The sequence below is a fragment of the Bos mutus genome, chromosome 11 (genome assembly GCF_027580195.1).
Source record: "Bos mutus isolate GX-2022 chromosome 11, NWIPB_WYAK_1.1, whole genome shotgun sequence".
In the NCBI taxonomy this organism is placed as follows: domain Eukaryota; kingdom Metazoa; phylum Chordata; class Mammalia; order Artiodactyla; family Bovidae; genus Bos; species Bos mutus.
In genome coordinates this window covers 18,766,997-18,792,172 of record NC_091627.1, presented here as the reverse complement: position 1 = coordinate 18,792,172, position 25,176 = coordinate 18,766,997, and the positions used below count along the sequence as shown (strand labels likewise).

Sequence of the window (25,176 nt, the reverse complement as noted above, 5' to 3'; positions counted from 1 at the left end):
ATCTCTAGTCTTTCCCATTCTGTTGTTTTCCTCTATTTCTTTGCATTGATCGCTGAGGAAGGCTTTCTTATCTCTTCTTGCTATTCTTTGGAACTCTGCATTCAGATGTTTATATCTTTCCTTTTCTCCTTTGCCTTTCACTTCTCTTCTTTTCACAGCTATTTGTAAGGCCTCCCCAGACAGCCATTTTGCTTTTTTGCATTTCTTTTCCATGGGGATGGTCTTGATCCCTGTCTCCTGTACAATGTCACGAACCTCATTCCATAGCTCATCAGGCACTCTATCAGATCTAGGCCCTTAAATCTATTTCTCACTTCCACTGTATAATCATAAGGGATTTGATTTAGGTCATACCTGAATGGTCTAGTGGTTTTCCCTACTTTCTTCAATTTAAGTCTGAATTTGGCAATAAGCAGTTCATGGTCTGAGCCACAGTCAGCTCCTGGCCTTGTTTTTGCTGACTGTATAGAGCTTCTCTATCTTTGGCTGTAAAGAATATAATCAATCTGATTTTGGTGTTGACCATCTGGTGATGTCCCTGTATAGAGTCTTCTCTTGTGTTGTTGGAAGAGGGTGTTTTCTATGACTAGTGCATTTTCTTGGCAAAACTCTATTAGTCTTTGCCCTGCTTCATTCCGTATTCCAAGGCCAAATTTGCCTGTTACTCCAGGTGTTTCTTGACTTCCTACTTTTGCATTCCAGTCCCCTATAATGAAAAGGACATCTTTTTTGGGTGTTAGTTCTAAAAGGTCTTGTAGGTCTTCATAGAACCATTCAACTTCAGCTTCTTCAGTGTTACTGGTTGGGGCATAGACTTGGATTACTGTGATATTGAATGATTTGACTTGGAAACGAACAAAGATCATTCTGTCGTTTTTGAGATTGCATCCAAGTACTGCATTTCGGACTCTTTTGTTAACCATGGTGGCTACTCCATTTCTTCTGAGGGATTCCTGCCCGCAGTAGTAGATATAATGGTCATCTTGAGTTAAATTCACCCATTCCAGTCCATTGGAGTTCACTGATTCCTAGAATGTCGACATTCACTCTTGCCATCTCTTGTTTGACCACTTCCAATTTGCCTTGATTCATGGACCTGACATTCCAGGTTCCTATGCAATATTGCTCTTTACAGCATCGGACCTTGCTTCTATCACCAGTCACATCCACAGCTGGGTATTCTTTTTGCTTTGGCTCTAAGGATATAGCTTAGTTTTAAACTTCAGTTAATCAGTGATGCTACTAACTGGGCTACCAGTACCCACTGTAGTTTCTCCCAGCTTTGTCTTTCAAGACTATAAAGGAAGTCCTTGGAAAGACACGAAGGATTTGTTTGACAAGATAGTTCAAAATGCATTACAAGTTCAGACACGTTGGTTCCAGAATGGTCATCAATAAGACTTACGGCCCCTCGAGAGGTCTATTGACCACAGCAATTGATTTTCTGCCAAGACTATTGCTCTTGACATTAAAATCAATGGTAATCAATATCCTCTTAATATTTACTATCCAATGCTTGGCTATCTCAACAAAGAACTTCAAATACTGCCTTCTAATCAGCAGTTACAGACTTTGAAAACACTCCAAAGAGCTCATGTTTTAGGTGTCCCCAAAGCACTTGGTCCCTGATGGGACCACAGTCTCCAGGCTTTGAAAGTCACTTCACAGAAAATGCTTCAACCTCTTAATAGTGATCTATAGTGCATGGCTATGTGTATTGCTGAACCAAGAATGAGAGGTTTTTTTGTTTGTTTGTTTGTTTTTTAAAGAAATACAGGCAGTAGAAGCAAATATCATTATCTCTCCCAAAAGGCAAACAATAAGGGGCAGAGAAAAAGTCCACCCGAGGCTCGAGCCAGGCAGTGTCCGCAGACTCAGCAGAATCTGGCAGACATCTCTGGAGAAGGAGTCTTTCCTGTCTCTGGACTTTGGACTCCGTGTCCTCTCAGTGCCTGGGGTGAATCGGACTTTGCCAACGCTCACACCAGTCTTCATGGTCCTTTATGAGTTCACTTCCATTTTATTCATTTAAGAATAAAGCTTTGCAACCCTAAACCGCTAGTAGCTGAGGAGGAGGGATTACCCGTGAGTTTCTAATTACCCAAATGTACTTGGCAATATCAACAGCTACCAGGCCCAGGGGAATTTTAGAAGACCAAAATGGAAACCTCACATTCAGCTCATCTGTGTTCACTCCAAAATCCCAAAATCAAGGGACCTCAAGCTTACCAGCAGTTCAGATGTTCCTAACACGTCTAACGTCAGGGATTGCATCCTGGAGTAGTGGACCCCCAGCTCTCTGTGGATCCCGGAACACTCGATGCAGGTCAGAATGCCAAGGTTGGTGGAGAGCCACGTAGGATCTGCCAAAGACAGCGAGGAACACCAAAGCTTGTGAGGAGGGGCCAGGGTCAGAACTTTGTTCTTGTACAGTTACTACTCAACATGGAGTTTTGATGCACCATGCAGCGGGATCCTAGGTGCAGTGGGAACCCTCATCCATCGTTAGTTACCACCGGTGGCTCAGATGGTAAAGAATCCGCCTGCAATGCGGGAGACCTGGGTTCGATTCCTGGGTCGGGAAGATCCTCTAGAGGAGGGCATGGCAACCGACTCCATTGCCTGGAGAATCCCATGGACAGAGAAGCCTGGTGGGCTCAGTCCATGGGGTCGCAAAGACTCGGGCACGACTAAGCAACTAAGTACACACACAAGTCACACACAGTGCACACGTGCACATATCTATTCCCTTTCTTCCTACAGCTCCACCTGCCCATCTTTCCATTCAGTGAATAAATACTCCCAAGGGACAGGGCTGTGTGTAGAATAGGACACAGTGCCCTCTAGCGGTCATGGGTCCCTGGACACAGACCACACCCACCAGCAACCAGGTTGTATCAGCAAAGGGGACAGTCTAGTGCCACATGGGGGACAGTCTTAAATCACATGTTTGTATGTCAAAGATGCTAATGATGCCAGCAGAGAACACTTACTATGTGATGATGCCAAGCTCTGCTCAACACAGAGCTGAAGCAATTACAGTAGGAATAGCTCCACCTGTAACAAGAGCTTTAGAAATTACAGGTGCTTTCCTTGAATAACTCATTTAACACCTACAGGAGGATCTGGATGCAAACAGGGCCGGTGCCTTTATGATCTTGCTCAGAGAGGCCAGGGGCCTTGCTTGATGCTGCGGAGTTAGACCGCAGCCCTGCCTTTAGCCAGGTTCAAGCCCAGCTCGCATTGCATGCTCACTTATTCGCGAAAGTGTCCTAACCACGTGCCGCAGTAAGCAGTCAAGAAAGGTTTGCTGCATGCTAGGTTTACTGAAAAACTCTGAATTCAAAATAAAACACACTTGAACATGTGAGCACAGCCCGGAAGTTCAATTCTCTTTAGAACTGCTTGTTTGCCCTCAGAAACTCATTGCAGGTAAATACCACAACCTTGGTCATATGAATCGTGAAGTTATTTTTAAAATGTTCAAGTTATAAAAATTTTATCCGAGTTTGGAAACACTTCTGGGCACCTGTGTTTCCACTTTTCTGGACCTATTCTGCTGTTATCCACTGTGTCATGCTTAGTGACAAGCTTTAATATGCCATGTCATATTAAAGTAGGTTATTAATACTTTATAGTCTTAGTGTTGTCTTAGCATTTTAAAACAAAAATGTTGTAGCTCTTTCTTCCTTATAAGAGTGTTATAAGTCCAAGTACTCATCTAAGAAAAAAGTGCGATTTACTACTTTTGCTACCCACCTCATCTCCTGCCAAAGACATGTTATTAATGGCCCAAGGCCTCATGAGGTAATTCTTCGAATTACCCCCAAATTCAGCCCCCAACCTAACAGGAACCCCCCGCCCCACACCACGGCACGTCTCAATTGTCCACTCTATCTTTGCTTTGTTTTCAATAAAAATCATCATAGAACTAGAGGAACGAGAAGGTAAGTGGCCATCCTAACCAAGCCACAACCTTTCCCATTTTACAAATATTCAGAAAACACTACTCTGCAGCTCCCCTGACCAACACCATTCCATCTGAATTACAAAAGTAAGTCAACTCTTTAAACTTTTAAAGTACTGTTTGTTAAAATCTACAATGATAATTTCTGTCCATTAAAAATGAAACCCCAGTGAGTGTTAGAGTTGCTCCAGTCATGTCTGACTCTTTGGAATCCTATGCACTGTCACCCCCAGCGTCCTCTGTCCATGGGGTTCCCCAGGCAAGAACACTGGAGTGGATTCCCATGCCCTCCTCCAGATCTTCTGGACCCAGGGATCGAACCCACATCTCTTACATCTCCACACTGGCAGGCAGGGTCTTTATGGCTAGTGCCACCCAGGAAGCCCAGCAGGCTTTATCAAAACTCAGAAATAAAAACCTCATTTCACAGAACATGGCAGCTGGAAGGGGTCTGGACTGGTCCCTTCGCTTTCCAAACAGGAAAACTGCCATCTGACAAAGCCAGTGGCTCTTCCAGGGTTATTGGCTAGACAGTGGCTTAAAGCTGCCTCAGATGTAGTACAAAGAGAGGATGGATCAAACCCCGGAAGGAACCGCAGCCTCCAGCCAACAGTGACCGGTGACCCCAGCTTCACCCTTGCTGTGTGCTTCCGTTTTCAGTTCTCAGAAAGCATTTATAAATTCCAGCTCTCTCCCCTCCAGGGCCTGTCCTGAGGGCTGTGAGGCAAGCACCCTCTCCCCACACAGTCTGCACACAGTTCAAGAAGCCTGGGCTGGGCTGGGCTGCTCTGAACTGGACATGTGACAGGACAGCGAAAATCCGTGACCAGGTTCCACAGCCCCCAGGCTGGGAGGGGGCCGCTGAGTCACCTGGTGCCCCGCAGTCACAGCACACGTCGTTGCCCGTCATGCCCTGGACCTCCGAGATGATCTCCTTGGTCAGCTCCTGGACGATGTTATTTTCCCCCGTGTTGTCATCTCCCTTAAATGCGTTGTTTAGAGCTTCTTCTTTGCTGTTTTGCAGCACAGACATCCATCTAGAGAAGTAACAGTGACGCTCTGTTAAATCCCAAGGACAATGGCCCGTCCCAGGTTCCTCCGCTGTGTGACTTACATTTGACATTCCGGTTCGTCCTCGGCTTGAAAGTGGTACGTCCTGTCATCTGCAGGGCAAAGAGGGGGTTTTTGTCAATTGTAAGCCTGGACAGTAATTCACACACAATTCCAAAAGAAAGTGGTTTGTAATTAACCTCGGGAAGAGTCTAAACTCCGCTAGGAAGTCAAAGATTTGTGTACAATCAGGCACTCCCACCCCTTCGCTGGCAGGCCCTGGCTCTGAAAGTGTGGCTTTGTGATGCAAATTAGCGAGCCGCCTCGGTTCCTCCAAGTCTAAAGAGAACCAGTCTTTTTTTTTTTTTAACTTGCTACAGAGTTGGTCCCAATTGCTATGGCCCTTTGAATAGTATAAAAAAGCCTTTTCTAAAGCAAGGATCTTACAAGCTTTCTGGGTTCTTCACCCAAAATGTGTAACCTCAGTCCAGTTGTGGGAAAGCATCAGAGGAACACAAACTTAGAGTCAGGTGACCAAAAAGCTGATCAATAATTTTCAAAGTATTAAAGTAACAAAAGACGAGGAAAGATACGGGACCACTCTAGGCTGTAGGAGACTAGGACGAAACAGCAGGAGCAATGTGAAGCCCTGGACAGAAAAAGGACACTAACAGAAGAAATGGTGAAATGTGAGTAAGACTCTCAGTTACTGGCATCGCAGCCATGCAAACGTCCTGGTTTTCACAGCTCCAGACATGGCCTGGAGGTGGTTCAGATGGTAAAGAATCTGCCTGAGATGCAGAACACGCAGGTTTGATCCCTGGGTCAGGAAGATAGATCCCCTGGAGTGGGATCACCCAGTATTCTTGCCTGGAGAATCCCACGGACAGAGGAGCATGGTGGGCTACAGTCCATGGGGTCGCAAAGAGGCGGACACGACTGAGTGACTAGCTAATGGCATTTGGCAGTTCTGTACTAAGCTGTCAGTATTAGGAGGGCTGGATAAGGGATATACAGAAATTCTGTCTACAATCAGTCCAGAAACAACATAAAAAACAAAGTTAAACTTAAAACACAAAAAAAGAAAGAAAAAGGGGTGAGGGAGATCCAAGTTCTGTAGCCAGCAGGGCAGGGCCGGGCAGGGCCTATACTCTGGGTTCACAATACACATCTGTGTCCCTCAAAGTGCACAAACATGGCATTTCCAGCCTCCGCTGTTATTACACTCGTGCCTATACTCTGGGTTCACAATAAACATCTGTGCCCCTTGAAGTGCGCAAACATGGCATCCCAGCCTCCGCTGTTATTACACCCGTGCAGGCACGTTAGTCCTCAGGAGACTTCTGGCGAGCTGGCCGAGAGGAGGCCGAGGCCATGAGAGGTGAAGGGGTAGGAACGAGTGTGCCAGGTCTTCTGACTCCAGGTTCCAGCCTCCTCCTGCCTTTCTTCTGACACCCAGGGGAAACCCCACCCCCACCCCCGTTACTGAGGAAACGAAAGGGGTTTAAGAGAATGTGTCAAGTTCAGAAAAATAAACTTGATCCTGCAGTGCAGATGTTAGTGGCCGAGTGGGGCATCGCTGCCTGATGCTAGGAAGAGAGGAGAGGCCACTTTCCCTGCCTCCAGTCTACATGGGGTGCAGGGCCTCACCCACCCCAAGCAGACCCCGGGTCCTGGGGAAGCCCTGGCCACGGCAGGTTGTCCAGAGGCCCCAATCTGACGTCAGGCTAACACCCTCCATTCTCCCCAAGTCACTTCACGGTCAGACCAGGCACAGGCCCCGAGGAAAATCAAGGGGAGAGAGGGAGAGAGAGAGAGAGAAAGTGAGTGTGTGTGTGTGTGATCAAGGGGAGAGAGAGAGAAAGTGAGTGTGTGTGTGTGTGTGTGTGTGTGTGATCAAGGGGAGAGAGAGAGAAAGTGAGTGTGTGTGTGTGTGATCAAGGGGAGAGAGAGAGAGAGAGAGAAAGTGAGTGTGTGTGTGATCAAGGAGAGAGAGAGAGAGAGAAAGTGTGTGTGTGTGATCAAGGAGAGACAGAGAGAAAGTGAGTGTGTGTGTGTGATCAAGGAGAGACAGAGAGAGAGAGAAAGTGAGTGTGTGTGTGTGTGATCGAGAGAGAGAGAGAAAGTGAGTGTGTGTGTGTGTGATCAAGGAGAGAGAAAGAGAGAAAGTGAGTGTGTGTGTGTGTGATCAAGGGAGAGAGAGAGAGAAAGTGTGTGTGTGTGTGTGTGTGATCAAGGGGAGAGAGAGAGAAAGTGAGTGTGTGTGTGTGTGATCAAGGGGAGAGAGAGAGAGAGAGAAAGAGTGTGTGTGTGTGTGTGTGTGATCAAGGAGAGAGAGAGAGTGTGTGTGTCCCGAGGAAAATCAAGGAGTATGTGTGTGTCCCAAGGAAAATCAAGGTGTGTGTGTGTGTGTGTGTGTGTCCTGAGGAAAATCAAGGAGTGTGTGTGTGTCCCAAGGAAAATTAAGGTGTGTGTGTGTGTGTGTCTGTGTGTGTGTGTAAAGCAACCCACGTCCGTGAAGATTGCCAAATAAGAATTCCCTGGCATGCACACTAAGTAAGATGCCTTTACACCAAGAATAGTTTCTAGCACCTTCGGCCAGAAGGAGAAGAGCAAGAGGATGCGGTCGGCGCCCCGCTACGCCAGGTCCTGGGCTGGGCTGCTCCTCCACTGCGGGCTCGGGCTCCAGCTGGCCACCTGCCCTCTGTGTGGACCCTGAGGGTCCGTCCCATTCAGGGGACTGACCCAGACCATCTCTGGCTTCTGCACCTCCAACCCAACCAAGTGGACCACGTGATCTGAGGCTAACAGCTCAGGACTTGGATTTATAAATGGGGGGGAGGGGAGAGGGTATCTAGGGCAAGGGGGTAGGTCGCACTCCCGGAAGGGCTGGCCTGGCCGTAGGAATGTCCTCCTTGAGCAGCCAGGCTCACAGACAGCTTGATCAGCACGGCAATCCCCCTCTAGGGGAAAGATGGGTAAAGGAGGATCCTGCAGGGAAACAGCTGAAGCCGGTGGTCCGTCTGTTCCTCTTCTGGGCTCTCTGGGTGAGAGAGCCAAGCTGGCTTTGCAGGGTGAGGCTCAGGAGGAATGGGTGCTCCTGGGGGCTTGGTGGACCCACACTCAAAACTGCACCCTTGCTGCCCGTCTGTAGCTTGACTTGTGTTTCCCCACCACCCATGTGTGTTAAAAGAACAAAGGTATCTTAGTGATGCGTGCCCCCAGCAACTTGCTCAGCAGGAAGAGTCAGGCAGAGTCAGGCCGGAGGCCGAGCCCTGGTCTGTCAGGAGGCTGATTCCCCGGCCTCTCAGGAGGCTCATCAGGCCAGGGTCTTCTCACTTTGCCCTGTCTCCCTTGATCGTTCCAGGGGCTGTGAGCATTAAACTACATAGTAAACTCCCCAGCATCAATAATACACCTCCACACACGTCTTTAAAAGCCGCGTGATCTGAGGAGAGACTGAGGCTAATGAGACAGCATTCATCTTCAGGGGAGGTCGAGAGGCCTCACGCCACAAAGAAGCAGTCTGTGGGGTTCTTCTGGGTGTGCCCCCAAAACAAGCAGCACGCAGGAACAGAAACACTGATTCTATGGTGGAAAAACAAGTTGATTTCCAACCTGCGGGGTCTCAAGGGCTCTCCTGGGGGCCGCATCACACCAGTATGGCAGCGTTTCTAACATCCCCCAAGTCAAAGGGGCTCTGAAGACAGAGTTGCCCTGTTTTCACAGTGAAAGGACTGTAGGCTAGAGGGTTGATGTAGCACAATCTCCTTGTTTACAAAGAGGAAACCAGAGGCCTGGGAACCGGAGAGGATGTGGCGGGTTTACAGAGCCCCTGAGTGGAGCAGCTTCATGTCCTGAACCCAAGAGACCGGCAAGCTGACTGTAGTCACCAGAGGGGGAAAGAGAGGATGCTGTCACCGGAAAAAAGGCATTTCTCCATGAAAACCAATTCTTCAAAATGCACTGTTTGAAATAGGGTTGATGCCCTAGACGAGAGTTTAAAATAATTTCTCTGCAGCAGAGTGTCTGAGAAAGAAGCTTACGTGAAATTAGGTCAAAACACTTCTTCTCCTCGGGGTTGGTTTTCACTTGGCAGGTTAACAGGTTAAGCTTTGCGGGAGGCCGGTTAGCCTGTTGAAAGACAAAAACAAAAAACAAAAACAGATCTGGGTGGAAGGGAATGGGAAACCACAGCGTCATTCCTCATCAAAATGCAGCGAGAACAGGGTCTCTCAGGGCTGCAGAAACAGCGACCAGAAGGCAGGCTTTCTCTGGAAGTCACGACACAGGCACCTGGCAGGGTGTCCCTGGGTCTCGGCTCCCAGGGGGCAGCTGCCCCTCCCTGCAAGGGACACTCGGGGGCCTACACCCCTACCCGCGTAGGGGGACATGTGATGCTGGGCCAGCTTTGAGGTCAAAGGGCAGTGGGCTCCCTGAGATCAAAATGCTCCCTGGCCAAAGCCCAGAGGCACTCCATCCTGATCAGCTGGGAACACGGGCTCCCAGATCAGCTTCTAGCGACCTCAAAGTGTTTTCCTGAGCACTTTCAGGGAGAATAATCTCAGGGCACAAACATAATAGCGAAATCATATCCCCGGCTTTCTGAAATAATGACAGATGATAGATTCATGATCCTTAATGCCAGCCATCTGTGACTGAACTTTCCACAAAACCCACCTCATTCACATATGTATCCCCTCCCCACTCCACACACAATGGTAACAAGAGATCACAGCACCCTTTTGTCAGAGACGTGGCAAAAATGACTACTTTACTACCATTTCAAAAACATCATACCTAGTCCCCAGAAAGCAAAGGGCAGAGGATAAGAAGATAATTTCAGAAAAAAAATAATTCCGAATGGCAAAATGCCCTTGGAAATCTCGGAGAAACCTCCCAATAGGAATGGCTTACCTTACCACCCACCATGCTGCTAAAGCAGAGACCGAGTCAAATGTCTCAGAGTTCAGCCGTTCTTACTCACCCTTCCAAAGGCCACCAGATGAGGCAAGAAATGGCAGACGCCTGGATGTGGGACTAACCGAGACACACACTCACACGCATGCACACCTGGGCAGACCAGCGTTTACAGACCCACCTCCATTGAGCTCGGAGTCGAGTGAGGGTGTCCATTCCAAGAGGACTGACCCCAGCAGCGTGACAAGGGTTTGATAAAAGGAACTTAGGGGTGAGCAGGAGCTGGACAGACAGGGTTGGACTGGACTCTCCTGGTCATGGCCATGCTGCCCTCATCCCTCACGTGGAAACCATGGGGTGTCCATCACAGCAGATGCCCAACAGATACCCTGGGTCATCAGAAATCCGTGCTTCAGGACTCTATGCTTGGCCTGATCCAGCACACCTTGACAATCCCAAGCACCATAAACCCAGTTTCAGATCTGTATCAGGAGAGTTAACTGGCTCGTCGGGAACCGGGAGATCTAATGGTATATTTCTACAGTAGGAGCCCACACCACCACAACTGCAACCAGAGGTATCCGTCTACTGTGTTACCTCTTGGGATCCCACAACCGTTCAGGTGCACTCAGGACTACTTCCAAGTGCTGGTGTCCACTGAATCTAGATACAGGAGCGGTTAGAGGGGTGATGACAGACCATGGTCAATGTAGAAACGCTTCCATGGACGAGAAGATGATTTTGAATAAGAATAGATACTTTTACTCAGTTGCTGCTGTTGTTCTTCTGGTTATTATCGTATGTGCTTATATGAGGCAGGCACTGTTGAAAGCATTTTAAAGAACTCACTCATTTAATTCTCCTAGGGAGGAACTTTAGGAGAAGGCAATAGCACCCCACCCCAGTACTCTTGCCTGGAAACCCCGGAGGAGCCTGGTGGGCTGCAGTCCATGGGGTCACGAAGAGTCGGACACGACCGAGTGACTTCACTTTCACCTTTCACTTTCATGCATTGGAGAAGGAAATGGCAAGCCACTCCAGTGTTCTTGCCTGGAGAATCCCAGGGACGGGGGAGCCTGGTGGGCTGCCGTCATGGGATCGCACAGAGTCGGACACGACTGAAGTGACTTAGCAGGGAGGAACTGCTCCATCATTTACAAAGAAAGTGAGCCTGACAGTGAATCTGATGATGCAGGCACAGTTTGGGAGCAGTGACGTCAACAATGGAACCAGGCAGCGCGGCCCTGGAGCCCGGGCTCCTGACGGCCCTCGACACGGCTTCCTGGGAAGCAGAGCCACTTCTGGATCATCTTTGGTGTCCTGAGTGCAGCAAAGAACCACATTGGAGTGAGCGTTCCCCTCCGTCCATCCCCCGCCAACCTGCGTTCTTTCGTTTTCCCTGGGCAGTTGGGAAAGTGGTCCATTCTTACTGAGACACAACTCCTCTCAAAGACAGACTTCTGACTTCACCGTGAGCGCACCATGAGATACACAAAGTACTGGAAAAATATCCAGTGCCTATCTATGAAATAGGAATGACGATGGAGTGAATGTGGCTACCATTCCAAAAGGACAACCATGAGAATGGGCCACGACACACAAAAGCCGACCACACTGAGCTGTTCCGAGTTTTACACTAACAAGGGCTTGCTACTGGCCCATTCAGATTAATGATGAGCTTGCCAGCAAAGCTGTCCGAAAAATTCATGGGAGAAAAATTTTAAGCAGAGAATATTCTATCCATTAAATTCCCTCCGTGCTACAATTTTGGGGGCAACGCTCCCATCATTAAAATTCAGCTGTGGAACAGGTCCGTCTAGTTCATCAGATACCAATGTTTCTTGAGGGCCTAATTTGAAGAGCCCTAGTTTAGTAGGAAAAAACTCAGGAAGGAGCAGAAAACAGACCTACAGCCCTAAGTGTCTGCTATGAAGACACGGGTTATTAGTGAGGCTCCATTTTAATCAGGCTATTTCATTTTTCCCCAGTTTGTCAGGTTTTTAAAAAGGAAGCTTATATTCTTCCTTCTGCCTGATTGATAATCATTAAAAAAAAAATTTTTTTAAGAGCCAACAGACTTTTCTCTTCCAGCTTGGTGCAGTCTCCAGTCTTTGGCAGTGTGGCAAAGTGATGAATCTGGCAAGGAGGATATCTAATTAGACTCATTTTGTCCCAAGGATAACTTCTTTCCGGTGCCAGAAAACACAATTAGCCTTGGCTAATGGGGAATACCAACTTGGGCTTCCTACTGAATCCACCCTGGATGTCATCATTGCTGAAACACAGAAGACAATAATCTCATGTGCCAAAGGCTGCCAGCTCCCTGGGAAGAAATTAGCTTTCCTAGCAATGTGAATATACCCCAAGCTTCCGCACGACTTAAAGACCTAATTCTCAGCTGGGTGGTGGATTCTGCTTTTAAGATTCCCATTTACTTGGTCGAGTCTTGGAAAAACTGCCCCCTTTTTTTCCTGATGATAAATTAGCACACTAAGGGAGAAGCTGGCTAAACAGGTAAGCTACACAAGGAGCCAGATTCAAACCAGACCAAACCAAACAGGCCTCTCTCCTTTCTCAGTAGGGGTTCATTCACGTGTGAATGCTCTGTGGGTGCGGTGGCACTGGGGTGTTGGGGTCTGCCTTCTGCAGCATGCAGGGAACCCTGCTGAAGAAAGAGGGCTGACTTGTTTCCCAGGGGAGGCAGAGGGACGAAGCCCGCACCTGCCACTCTTCTGGGCTGGAGGCAGAGGTCATTGAGGGCCAGGCAGCTAAAGGCAGGAGGAGGCGTCCAGAGAGAAGGACTCCCTATAGAAGAACCCCCGAAGAGGAAACGCTCACTCAACAGGCGGTGGTATGGCAAGCTGAGCTGTCACCACACTAGTAAAGCTGGGTATAACTGTACTATCTGCTGAAAACTGGGACAACCCGGCAACATTTAAAGAAAACTAAGCCTCTGTATCTTTCAAGAGGAAGCTCAAGCAACAGATGTGATGAGAACCAATGTTGTCAGCAAAGGATTAGCAGAAATGACCAGGCCTGTTGTCATCTCTGAAGTGCAGGCAGAACCACTCTTTGGTTCAAGCTGAGGCCCTGGGTCTTGTGGACATGCCAATGAAGCCGAAGAGACCTGATGACTTTAGGGCTATAAACAAGCATGCAGGGAAACCCAGTCTCACTTTATAGCATTTTCTGCACTGAGACAGTAAACCTGAGTTAAAACAGAGTAGAGAACAGCTGGAAAGCAAACCACAGAATCACAGGTGTTAAGGCAGGAAGGGAACATGGCCTTACTCTATTTTTTCCATTCTCCACATTAAAGAGGATTGATGACTGAATCAATCTGCTTTCCTTAGTCTACAGCACTGTCACCCTTACACACACACACACACACACACACACACACACCCCTATATGCACAGAACTTCACATCAGGACCCAGACTGCAAGGCCCCACAGGGACGAGGTGACTGTAAAGAAGGCCCATGAAGGCCAGATTTTAGAGAAATGACCTTCAGTTGTGCAGGCAGGAGCCCCATTCCACCCCCAGGTCAGAGGTCCCCAGAGACCCCTCCTGCCTCTTGGCACCCACTAGTTCTATGGTCTCTCCCTCCCCACACAGAGTCAGAGGACATGAAGGAGGCCGCCTCTCCCAGTGGAACGCAGCCCACGCCGCAGTGCCATCCTTCGGTTGGGTTTACTCTGTCTCCTGACTCCTCAACACAGACAAGGGCTGTTTCCCTGGAACCACACTGAGCCATGAGCTCCGTCTGGGTGCCCGGAGAGCCTGTGTGCGCTTCTGCCCAGCTCTGCCCCTCCCAGGGGAGCTGGTGATGGTGGGGGAGAGAAGAAGGCTCTTCTCCATCATGGGCCTAAGGTCAGGAGCGTGGGAACACAGGCCACCACCAGCGTCCTTGGTCATAGCAAAATGGCCACCAACTCCACCTCCAGACATTTAACAAATGTCTACCAGCCTCCGTGGCTTTCACTAGATCCCACGTCCACACCCGGTAAGGTGATAACAAGCCTCAAGACCACCACGGACAAGGGCTGTGTCTGTAACTGTGGTTACAAGTCCCAGTCTCTGCAAGCCAGATTAGCCAACCATCCTGTTCCAACTGGTTTTCCAATTGGCTCAGCCTATGTTGGCTCAATTTCCTGCATGGGCAACTGTATACAGGGTTAGAGAAAAGAACCTGATGAAGGCTGGGTGCAGTGTGTCTACAGGGAAGTTACTGAAATCTCTCCTTTCTTAGGTTTCTGATTCCCAGAGTCCTGACCGCCTGTTTTCCTCTAATGGAAAAGAAGAAATCATCCCAAATGCGACGTTCAATTTCCACAGACCACCCGACTCCTCAGATGTTCTTGATGCTGTTAGGCAGCAAGGGCCCCTGATCAGGGAACCGTGAACAAGGAGCAGGGATACCAAACAGAGGAGGAACCCAGACAAGCTCTTCTCAGCAGGAAATGTGTTTAAAATGCACCCTCAGGGCCAGCACCCAGGGCCGGGTCCCTTCCCCAGGCCTCCAGCCCGCACCTCTCATCCCATTACCATGGGGACCGCGATGAGAGGATACTTACGGTGCCATGGGATATGGTCAGAAAGCCGTTTTCACCGAACACTTCCTTTTCTGCCACACTTTTCGGATCCTTACAGATACATGGGGAAAGATAAGGAGTTCAGAGATTGTGGACGCAGGACAACACACACACACCCCCCCAAGCCTCTAGCAATGCCGTCTACACACACACACACACCTCCCCCCCTCCCTGAGCCTCTAGCAACACCATCTATGCATGTACATATACCCTGAGCCTCTAGCGACGCCATCTACACACACACACACACCCAACCCCTGAGCCTCTAGTGACGCCGTCTGCACACACGCACATACCCCAAGCCTCTAGAGACACTGTCTACACACACGCAAACACACACCCCGAGCCTCTAGCGATGCCATCTATGTGTGCACACACACCATGAGCCTCTAGCAAGACCGTCTACACACATACACACCCTGAGCCTCTAGCGATGCCATCTATGTGTGCACCACACACACCCCCCAAGCCTCTAGAGACACGGTCTATACACACAAACACATACACCCCGAGTCTCTAGCGATGCCATCTATGCATGCACACACACCCTGAGCCTCTAACAGTGCCATCTACACACACACACTCCCCTACGCACAGCCCTAGCCTGTAGCGACCCTGTCTACACACACACATGCACACCCCTAACCTCTAGCGACTCTGTCTACACACACACACACCCCTAGCCTGTAGTGACCCCGTCTACATACACATACACCCCTAGGCATACCCTTAGCCTGTAGCGACACCATCTACACATATACACACAACCCTACGCATACCCCTAGCCTGTAGCAACGCCATCTACACACACACACACGCACACCCCTAGCCTGTAGCGATGCCGTCTACACACACACACCCCTATGCACACCCCTAGCCTGTAGCGACGCCATCTACACACACACACACACACCCCTACATACACCCCTAGCCTGTAGCGACTCCGTCTACACACACACGCACACCCCTAGCCTGTAGCAACTCCATCGACACATACCCCTACGTACACCCCTAGCCTGCAGTGACCCCGTCTACACACACATGCACAGCCCTAGCCTGTAGCGACACCGTCTACACACACACACACACACACACACATCCCTAGCCTGTAGCGACCCCATCTACGCACCCGTCGCTCTTCTTGTAGAGGCTGCCGGTGCGCTCTGTGCCGTGCTCCTTGTTCCCCTGAGGCTGGTGTAAACTATAGGCCGTGCTCTGGCGCATTTGCAAGTCCTGAAAAGGGTCAAGAAGCGAGTTTTTTTAATCCTGTCCAGATTCCAATTTTCAAAAGGTAGCACACAAAGACACTTACGCCCTTACAAAAAAAAAAAAAAATTTTTTTTTAATTAGAGAATTTCTCCTCTTAAACACATCCAAAAAGGGATACACAATTCATATCCTGGGACCCATAAATGCCACCCACAGGCTGGAGAGGGAGATGACAAACACCGGCATCCCCAAACTGGCTGAAAGAAGAAGGGGCTGTCTGGCAGTGACTCGTGAAGTTCCTTAGATTTCACCTATTTACAAGCCTTAAGTCCCTGGCAATGGCAAGAAGCTCCTGGTGCAGCAAAAGCAGGCTTTGAGAAGAAAGGAAACGCAGCGCGCTGACAAAGGTGAGGCTTTCAAGCAAAACACACGAAGCAACATCCCGCCTCTTTCTTTGGGCAAGATACTAAGCTCCCCGCCTCAGTCTCCTCTCGGGAAAACAGGAGACAACTGCTAGTCAGGACCGTAAACCCAGGAAGGCTCGAGGGAGACCACCTGTGTGAACACCTGGGACGTAACACACATGAATGCCACCCTCCTTCTGACCCCATGCACCCCAGCAGCGGGGCCGTGGGCATCCCTCGGGGCAGACCATCCACCCCATCAGCTGAGAATCTGGCCCATTCTACCACATCCGGCAACCTCCAGCCTTCTGGAACTAATTTTTTATTATGGCGTGAGGCAGGGGCCAAATGCGTTCTTTTGCTCTGGCTATCCTGTCCCAGCGTCATCTACTGAAAAGACGACTCTTTCCTCATTGGAAAATTAAAGTCACTCAGTCGTGTCTGACTCTTGTCTGACCCCATGAACTGTAGCCCACCAGGTTCCTCTGCCCATGGGATTCTCCAGGCAAGAGCACTGGAGTGGGTTGCCATGCCCTCCTCCAGGGGATCTTCCCGACCCAGGGATCGAACCCAGGTCTCCTGCATGGCAGGCAGATTCTTGACCATCTGAGCCACCAGGGAAGCCCTTCTCATTGCACCGTCTTAACACCTTTGCTGAAAATCCACTGACTGTAGTGTGAGGGTTTCACTGATTTATGTGCCCATCTTTCTGTCAATGCCACACTGTCCTGACTACTACAGCTTTGTGGTAAGTTCTGAAACCAGAAAGGCTGAGTCCTCCAACTTTGTTCTTCTTTTTCAGGACTGCTTTGGCCATTCTGGGTCCTTTTGCATTTCCATATGAATTTAGAATCAGCCTGCAGATTTCTGCAAATAGGCAGCTGGGATTTTATTTTGATAGGGATGGCACTCAATCTGTAGATCAATTTGGGGGCATACTGCCATCCCAAGGATAATAAGTTTTCCAATCCATGAACATGGGCTGTCTGGCACTGACTTTTTAAACTCTGAAATATAGGTGAGATAATTCAGCAAAAAAAAACAAAACAAAAAAAATTTTTTTTTTAAATCTTCATCTGAGAAATCAATAATATGCACAACCATTCCACAACTGAACTGACAACAGAGCCTGAACAAGCAGGCCCCAGACAGGAGAAACATCCTCCTTTTCCAGGGGGATTCATGCCCCTAAACAACTAAGTCAAACAGCTCGTTCATGAGATGAGAATGGTCCCAGTTCCCACATTCGCTCAGAAGGGCAGCATACACTGGCACTAGACATTTAGAGCTGCTAAGTCACTTCAGTCGTGTCTGACTCTGTGCGACCCCAGAGATGGCAGCCCACCAGGCTCCCCCGTCCCTGGGATTCTCCAGGCAAGAACACTGGAGTGGCTTGCCATTTCCTTCTCCAATGCATGAAAGTGAAAAGTGAAAGGGAAGTCGCTCAGTCGTGTCTGACCGTCAGCGACCCCATGGACTGCAGCCTTCCAGGCTCCTCCGTCCATGGGATTTTCCAGGCAAGAATACTGGAGTGGGGTGCCACTGCCTTCTGCAGACATTTAGAGCAAACCAGCTTTAAAATCACTGGAACTGAATGCAGTAGAGGGGAAATGGAGAAACCATGTTCACTTATCTGAATCTCTGAGAAAGACTAAAAATAGACCTGTCAAAAGGCTACACTGTACAACCAAGAAATATGTCTATTGATCTGGGGAGGGAAAAAAAATAAAAACCCTGAACAAAGTAAGTGGTGCAACCTGTGACACACTGCTAAAAGTGTTCATGCCATGCATATTAATCAGAACTCTTCACAGGTCTTATGAACAGGATGTTAAGGACGTTCTTCTTTTCAACAGAATCAGACGCGATGCCAGAGGCTGGGGAAGAAATTACTGTTTTATTCTTCAGACAAGGTGTTTCTTGAATTAATTTAAAAGTGCAAGCAAATCTGAAACTATAAAATTTAAAATTTGTAAGAGGAATGTAATCCCTCTAACATAAAACTGAACCTGCTTTAGAACTATTTCAACACCTTCCAGGAGACTTCTATTGTGACCCAACAAAAAAAACAACATGTGATCAAGGGAAGGAAGTAAAGCTGGCCCTTTCATATAACCAAGATTTCAGCTGAATGGAATGTACATCAAGGAACAAGAGCCTTTCATTCTAAGGAGATCCATCACCTAACAACACGGACAACTGGCCGGGGCGTCCACACTGCCCAGACTCTGGAAGACTCTCCAACATACCCATGCTTCCCCAGAAGGGCCAAGGACGACCTAAGACCCAATTGAGTGAGCCTCCCTGTGGGGACGGTTTGTATGTCTGAAGCACACAGGTTATGTAGGCATTTTATAGAACTTCAGAAAGAGCTCACAAAATTCTATCAATACCCATATAGCCTCTGTCCTGTGACACCCAGACAAATTCCCAGATCCCAGGCACCAACCAAGATCTTCAGTTTTGTGTGGCCTTATGAAGGGTTAGCCACTGGAGCCTGCAGAGATAGAAACCACCCAGATGAACAGTAGACTCCGTATCTGAAATCTTCAGGAATGGGGTGGGGACATGACCTGTGCATAGTTACTCAGTCGTGTCTGACTCTTTGCAACCCATGGACTGTGGCCCGCCAGGCTCCTCTGTCCATGGGACTTTGCAAGCAAGAACACTGGAGTGGGTTGCCACTTCCTACTTCAGGGGATCTTCCTGACCCAGGAATCAATCCCACACCTCATGAGTCTCCTGCACTGGCAGGCCGATTCTTTACCACTGCCCCACCTGGGAAGGCCTTGGGAGAAGGAGGATGCTGCATATTATTTTACACACACACACACACACCCGAGAAGTATCAGGGGGAGAGATACACACACACACCCAAGAAATATCCCTGAGCTTCCTAGGAATCTAGAACATCACAAACACTTTTACGTTGTATCCATCTGCCTCTCAGAAAGTCTATGTTCAGACACCTGTCATGATGAGCGGATTGGAGGCTTCAAGTCTCTCTGCCAAGGGATGGGTGTGATTCCAACTGCCCCCGTCTTCCCCGGGCATGTCCCTGGGCACAAGTGCATAGACACACCAGGGCGGGGCTCTGCTAAGTGAGCGCTAAGCTGTGGTCTGCGAACATCTCCTACCACTGGTTCCCTGTTAGCAGCGCTTGTTTTTGGCCATTGCCACGCAGCTTGTGGAATTTTAGTTCCCCAACGAGGGACTGCAGAGAAGGCAATGGCACCCCACTCCAGTACTCTTGCCTGGAAAATCCCATGGATGGAGGAGCCTGGAAGGCTGCAGTCCATGGGGTAGCTGAGCGTCGGACACGACTGAGCGACTTCCCTTTCACTTTTCACTTTCATGCACTGGAGAAGGAACTGGCAACTTACTCCAGTGTTCTTGCCTGGAGAATCCCAGGGACGGGGGAGCCTGGTGGGCTGCCATCTCTGGGGTCGCACAGAGTCGGACACGACTGAAGCGACTTAGTAGCAGCAGCAGCAGCAACAAGGGATTGAACCCGATCCCTGGCAGTGAAAGCACCAAGTCCTAACCACTGGACCGCCAGAGACTTTCCTCTGAGTAGCTTCTTAAAAGATACTATCTGACAGAGATATTATTAAAGTCACATAATATAGCTGGAAAGAGAAGAGCCCTGCAGTGGAAGAGACCAGGGCTCAAACCTGAGTTCACTCCAGCAACTGCATTTCTCAGACTCAAGTTGTGAATATGGGTTAACACTACCTGCCTGCCATGCTGTTGTAAGGCCTGATTACTAGTCACACTTGATAAGTGCCTGGAAAGTCCTGAGAAGCGAAGCAGGCAGGACATAGAGGGTAAGTCCTACCAACCAACAATGCAGTTTCTTTGGGGCATGTTACCTAATTTTTATGAACTATAATCATGGAGATTTAGAATTTTTAAAACACTGAATAAAATCCATCAACACCTTCATTTTTCTGCGTCACAGAAGAGAATCCAAAAAGCAATGAGAACTAAACAACAGCAACGCCCAAATGTTCAATTCTTGTAACTGCAGGGACCTCAGTTAAAAAATCATTTTAAAATAGATCAAATTTAACTTACACACTTTTTTTTTTAACTACTTGCAGTGTATTCACATAACGTCCAGCTGATGAAATATCATCATCAAAAAGCAACACAGAGTGTGAGACACAGAAAAGACAACACATTCACAGCCAGTGGATGGGTGGGTTCCATCTTTGGGTGTAAAGCCAGAGGAGCCGGTCAAGAAGGTTCACCTGACCCCTGTGTGCATCTGGGGCAGACAGGCTGGTCAACAAAAAAACAAAAACAACAAGCCATTAAAGACTTCTGGTCTGTGCTGGTAAGTTTGTTACACTTTTCTGCAGAGCTATAAATAACCTCCTCTTCCTAGCCAGCCAAAGCAAACACTGGCCTCCCTCTCTGTGCCCAGAAGGCTATTGAACCCCAGCACCTACTCTCCGGGATTTTAAACCTGGGTTTTGCTTCACAGGTCTGACCCTTCTTCAGGGATCCCCTTTGAGTTCTCTGGGGCTGGTGGCTCCTACATCAATGCCATCTCCTCTGGTTACAATCAGGCCACTGTAGTCTCCATACTCCAAGCTCTTCCCCCGCACCCCCCCCCCACCCCCCGCCTTTTGCTGTTTATATTCCATGTTTGGGAATATCAGGACCCAGATTTCTCTAGCCCTGGAGGAAGTCACCAGGCTATGAGAAATTTCCAGCACTACATCCTACCTCAATCTGCCAACCTTTCATTCAGCTGACCCGTGTTTACCAAGAGCCTACAGAAGGAGCAATATGGTGCGATGACGTGATGGCCGGCCGGGCACAGAAGGCTGGAAGGCCTCCTCCGCCCGCTCGAGGTCCAGCTGGAGAAAAAAGCATCTGTACACTTGAGGACACGGCCAACAAGCCCCCAAATATATATGCTGTCATTTTTTTTAAAAGTCACTCAAACAGAATGTGCAATACAGATCACTGGGGCTGGGGGGAACAGAGGCGGCCCCCGCTCCCAAGGCAGACATTGAGGTGCTTCAGAAGACAGGCAGAAGGCCGTGATGCAATGGAAGGGGAGGGGGCCAGTGGTTTCACCTTCACAAAGAAGTGACCCCCAAAGGCTAAACTGGAAATTTGGAAAACTTCCATTTCACTAACAGTTATGCATTCAAATTCTTTGGTCTTAAATAAAACCCACAGCTCTTGTGGAAGAGGAAGCACAAAAATAAAAATTGCTACTAGACATTTCTCGGAAGAAATATCTATTTTTTGAAGTTCATGAAGAAAGCATGCAAAGTTCTACGATTTATTAAAAATACTGAACTACTTACTCTCCTAGACTTCGGTCACAAAAGGTAAATGCATTCGGGAGAAAAACAACAATATTCAGTTATAGTACAAGAACTTCAAACAAAATAGAGCATGCCAAAATGCTAGCAGTGAACTTTACACTCTGCTGTCATTTAATAGATGATTGATTTCATTGACAATTGAAACTCACTTAATTTCATCGACAAGGATGTGTGTTTGCATTAAATTTCACATTATAATATGTGCACTGTAGCAAACATATGAAATCACTTTAAAATGTACCTTTTAATGGTTTTTCTACTAAGCTCCCCACATACAAATGATCACTGCAAATGTGTTAGTACACAAAGAAGGAATAATTATATGAAAGAGATGATGTAAGAAACCAAGGTTTCTACCCTTCAGAAAGCAGAAAATCGAGCTCCTCCCATTTTATGGAACATCATCTCTGGGCTGGAAGATCCAGATGGTCACCAGTCACCTGTTGACGCCACACAGGCAGGACCCATGGACATCAGGGCAGAGGAACCACAGAGCCCCGGGGAGCGAATCAACAGTAACTGATACGAACGACGAGTGTCTACGTGAAGAGACGGTAAGACGGACGGAGCAGCAATTGTTGAAATGCTGCCGTTAAGGCAAGGCTTATGGTAATGGTTCCTCCACGAAACAAGTGTATTTTAAAAGATGGTTTTATAAAACCAACTCAAAGAACAAACTACATATTTTCATGCTGTCCAATACAACCCCGGAGTGAAGGAGCACCCAGAGACCTGGATCTCACCTCTTCAGTCCTAGAGCCCCCAAGACTAAGGGATGAAAGGTTTTTCAAACTTAAATCCCCTCACCTCTTTCTGTTCAACCTGTAATGCCGATTTCAGAATATCTCGGAGCTGTATCAACTGCCTTCTCTCTTCGTCCTGGGCCTGTTTGATCTTTAAAAAAATATAACAAAGCAGAGAAAGTACGGCTGAGGTGCAACGAGACGGTGGAGCTCATGGTCATTTCTCAACAACTGCAACCTTCCCCCCGACTCCAAGACGGAGGATAGAGTGGGAACCCCGTTCCCCAAGCTGCGTGGGGGTGCTCCAGGGCAGTCACGTTCTGGGCAGCGTGGCATATAAACACGAGATTGCACGGGATCAATGTTTAAATCCAAGTGCATAGTGCATACTTACAACACGCACGTGGGAGGGAAGTTACTTACTGTGTGAAGGTCTGTGGAAAGTGTTTCAATGGAAGGTTTGAGGCTTTCGACTGCTTTCAGTCCATCCTGGAAAAAACTAGGAGGAAAAAAGAGCATAGGCTGGGTTTCATAAAAGAGAAAAGAATTTTGTTAGATGGAGAAAAAAGACTTCTTTAAAGGAAATGGCTGAGATCATGATGTAATTCCTGGGGGGGAAAGACTAGGAACCTAGGAACCAAACCTTAAAATATCAGGCAAACCACGAACAAAGTGATGTTCAAAACTATGAGCGATGAATTGAGAAGGAACCACAATAAGCCTGCTGCTGCTGCTAAGTCACTTTAGTGTATCCAACTCTGTGCAACCCCATAGACAGCAGCCCACCAGGCTCCCCCATCCCTGGGATTCTCCGGGCAAGAACACTGGAGTGGGTTGCCATGTCCTTCTGCAATGCATGAAAGCGAAAAGTGAAAGTCCAGTTGCTCAGTCGTGTCCGACTCTTAGCGACCCCATGGACTGCAGCCTACCAGGCTCCTCCACCCATGGGATTTTCCAGGCAGGAGTACTGGAGTAGGGTGCCATTGCCTTCTCTGGCAATAAGCCTAGTGTCTGTGATTTTTCCTGGAAGATTCAGATGGTCACCAGTCACTTGCTGATGCCACACAGGCAGAGTCTGTGGACACCAGGGTAGGGGAACCACAGAGCCCAAGCGAGAGAAACAACCATCTGAATAACAAGAGTCCATGTGCCTAGGCGCTAAAAGCTACTTATCTAGCGACGAACAGAGCAGAAAAGGTTGAAATGCTACCGTTTCATATAAAATGAACCCTAAATTCTCAGTTTATAGTGGGAAAACAGGACTCTCCCGACAAATCGCAGCAGAGGCTTGGGTTCAGAAGTAGAAGAGTCTGAGGCCAGAGAAGCACAGGGTGAATATAAGAGTAAGACACTAAATTAGGCTCCTTAACAGGCCACAGCTAAGTGGAAAAGACAAAGGACAAAGATAAAAAGCAAGCTGGCTTAAATGCACACGGATGGCCGTGTGTGCAGAGCAGGGAGACGTGGTCAGAGAACTTGAGATCGAATATCAAAAGGAACATTTTTAACACTCAGAACCCAGGGATCATAAAGTCACTTATAACAAGCGATTCAGGAATGAGAATGGAGGCTGGACGAGTTTTTTCTGCAGCTCGGCCTCTGAGCCCATTTGAGGGGCAGCAGAGGCTTCCGGGAGCTTAGGCGAGGGTTCAAAACCTGTAAGAAGGCCTAAAGCGCCCACCTCCAAGCTCCAGTCCACTCTCCTTGCCCCTTATTCACTTCTCCCTACGCCTCCGTGGCCACCCAGCCATCCCTGCCTCAGGCCCTCTGCACAGACTGTTCTTCCCTCTGAGGAGGCCCTGAAGTCTGCCTTCTGGTTTACCTGCTGGTTCCCACTCACTCTCCAAGTTTTCAGCTAAATACAGTCTCATCAGCAAGGTGTGCCACACTCCCCTCCCTTCAAAGAGGCCTCCTCACCAGATTCTCAGAGATCCTGTCTCTGGCTTCGAAACACTTGCCACAACTGCCGTTATGTGTTCATTGGGGTAACAGTTTAAAATATAGTTCCCCCATCAGATCCGAAGTTCTGGGAGAGTGAGGACACAGTATCCGCAAAGCCTGGCACATCTCAAGCACACGATATTTGCTGAAGGAAGAAATTAATGAAGGAAGGAAGGTGTCTCTAACTTCTGCCGGTTTACTGGGTACCAAGGAGACTATCTTCAAAAAGTGACCTGGGGTTCGCACGTTTCTTTCTTTTAAACTCAGCAACAGTCCTGTGGGAATTTCCTGTATCAAGTTTGCAATTAATAGGAGGGGTTGTAGAAACAACACTGCATGGCACTTAGTACAATAACTCCAAGGAGGGAGGAGGAAGGAAGGAAGGGGGAAACACACACATGGCATGCGGGCCACAAACCATGACGAGCTGGTTATTAGGAAAGAGGCTGGGCTATCAGCATTTCTTACTTTAATCTTTAGATATTTGCGTAATTTCACTTTACATTCTCATTCCTGCATTTTGCCTAACTTGTGTTTTTTTTCCCCTAAATATAGAACATGCTTCTGGTAGAGCAATTGTGTCCGGGTTATAATGACTTTTCCACGTGTCTGTTTCCACTGCCAGGGCAGAAATGCCATGTCTTGCATGTCCCTGTGTTTCCACTCTGAGCACAATGCCCGACCCAGAGCAGCAATTTTAAACTGAAAAGGAAACTGGGAAGCACAAACACAGGAACGAGAGGGCAAACATCTCCCTCCTGTCATGAACTCATTTGGTTCTGACGTTTTGTCTGAGTTTTATTTTTTTCTTGTATAACTATTCCACTAATCAATTCAAATTCTTGTAAAATAGGTGAAGGCAAGAGGTGATGGTTGGGGGGCAGGGGGTGGGGAGGGAGAGAAGGAGGCAGAGAGGGAAGGGAAGTTGAACACACACTAGTTTAGGGAGGGGGAAAAACATCACAGGGGATTGGCCCAGAAAGGGTCCTGCTCCCGGC

The 25,176-nt window shown here is 48.3% G+C and overlaps 1 protein-coding gene across 1 annotated transcript in view; it reads right to left on the bottom strand.

The window, feature by feature from the left end:
- Nucleotides 1-25,176, bottom strand: part of ASAP2 (ArfGAP with SH3 domain, ankyrin repeat and PH domain 2) — a 160,717-nt gene that overhangs the window by 33,738 nt on the left and 101,803 nt on the right. Inside the window, 9 exon segments of the mRNA XM_070379081.1 lie at nt 2,230-2,363; nt 4,838-5,004; nt 5,082-5,130; nt 9,064-9,151; nt 14,516-14,547; nt 14,550-14,584; nt 15,663-15,766; nt 22,302-22,388; nt 22,661-22,736. Of these exon segments, the coding sequence (XP_070235182.1) occupies nt 2,230-2,363; nt 4,838-5,004; nt 5,082-5,130; nt 9,064-9,151; nt 14,516-14,547; nt 14,550-14,584; nt 15,663-15,766; nt 22,302-22,388; nt 22,661-22,736 (772 nt within the window).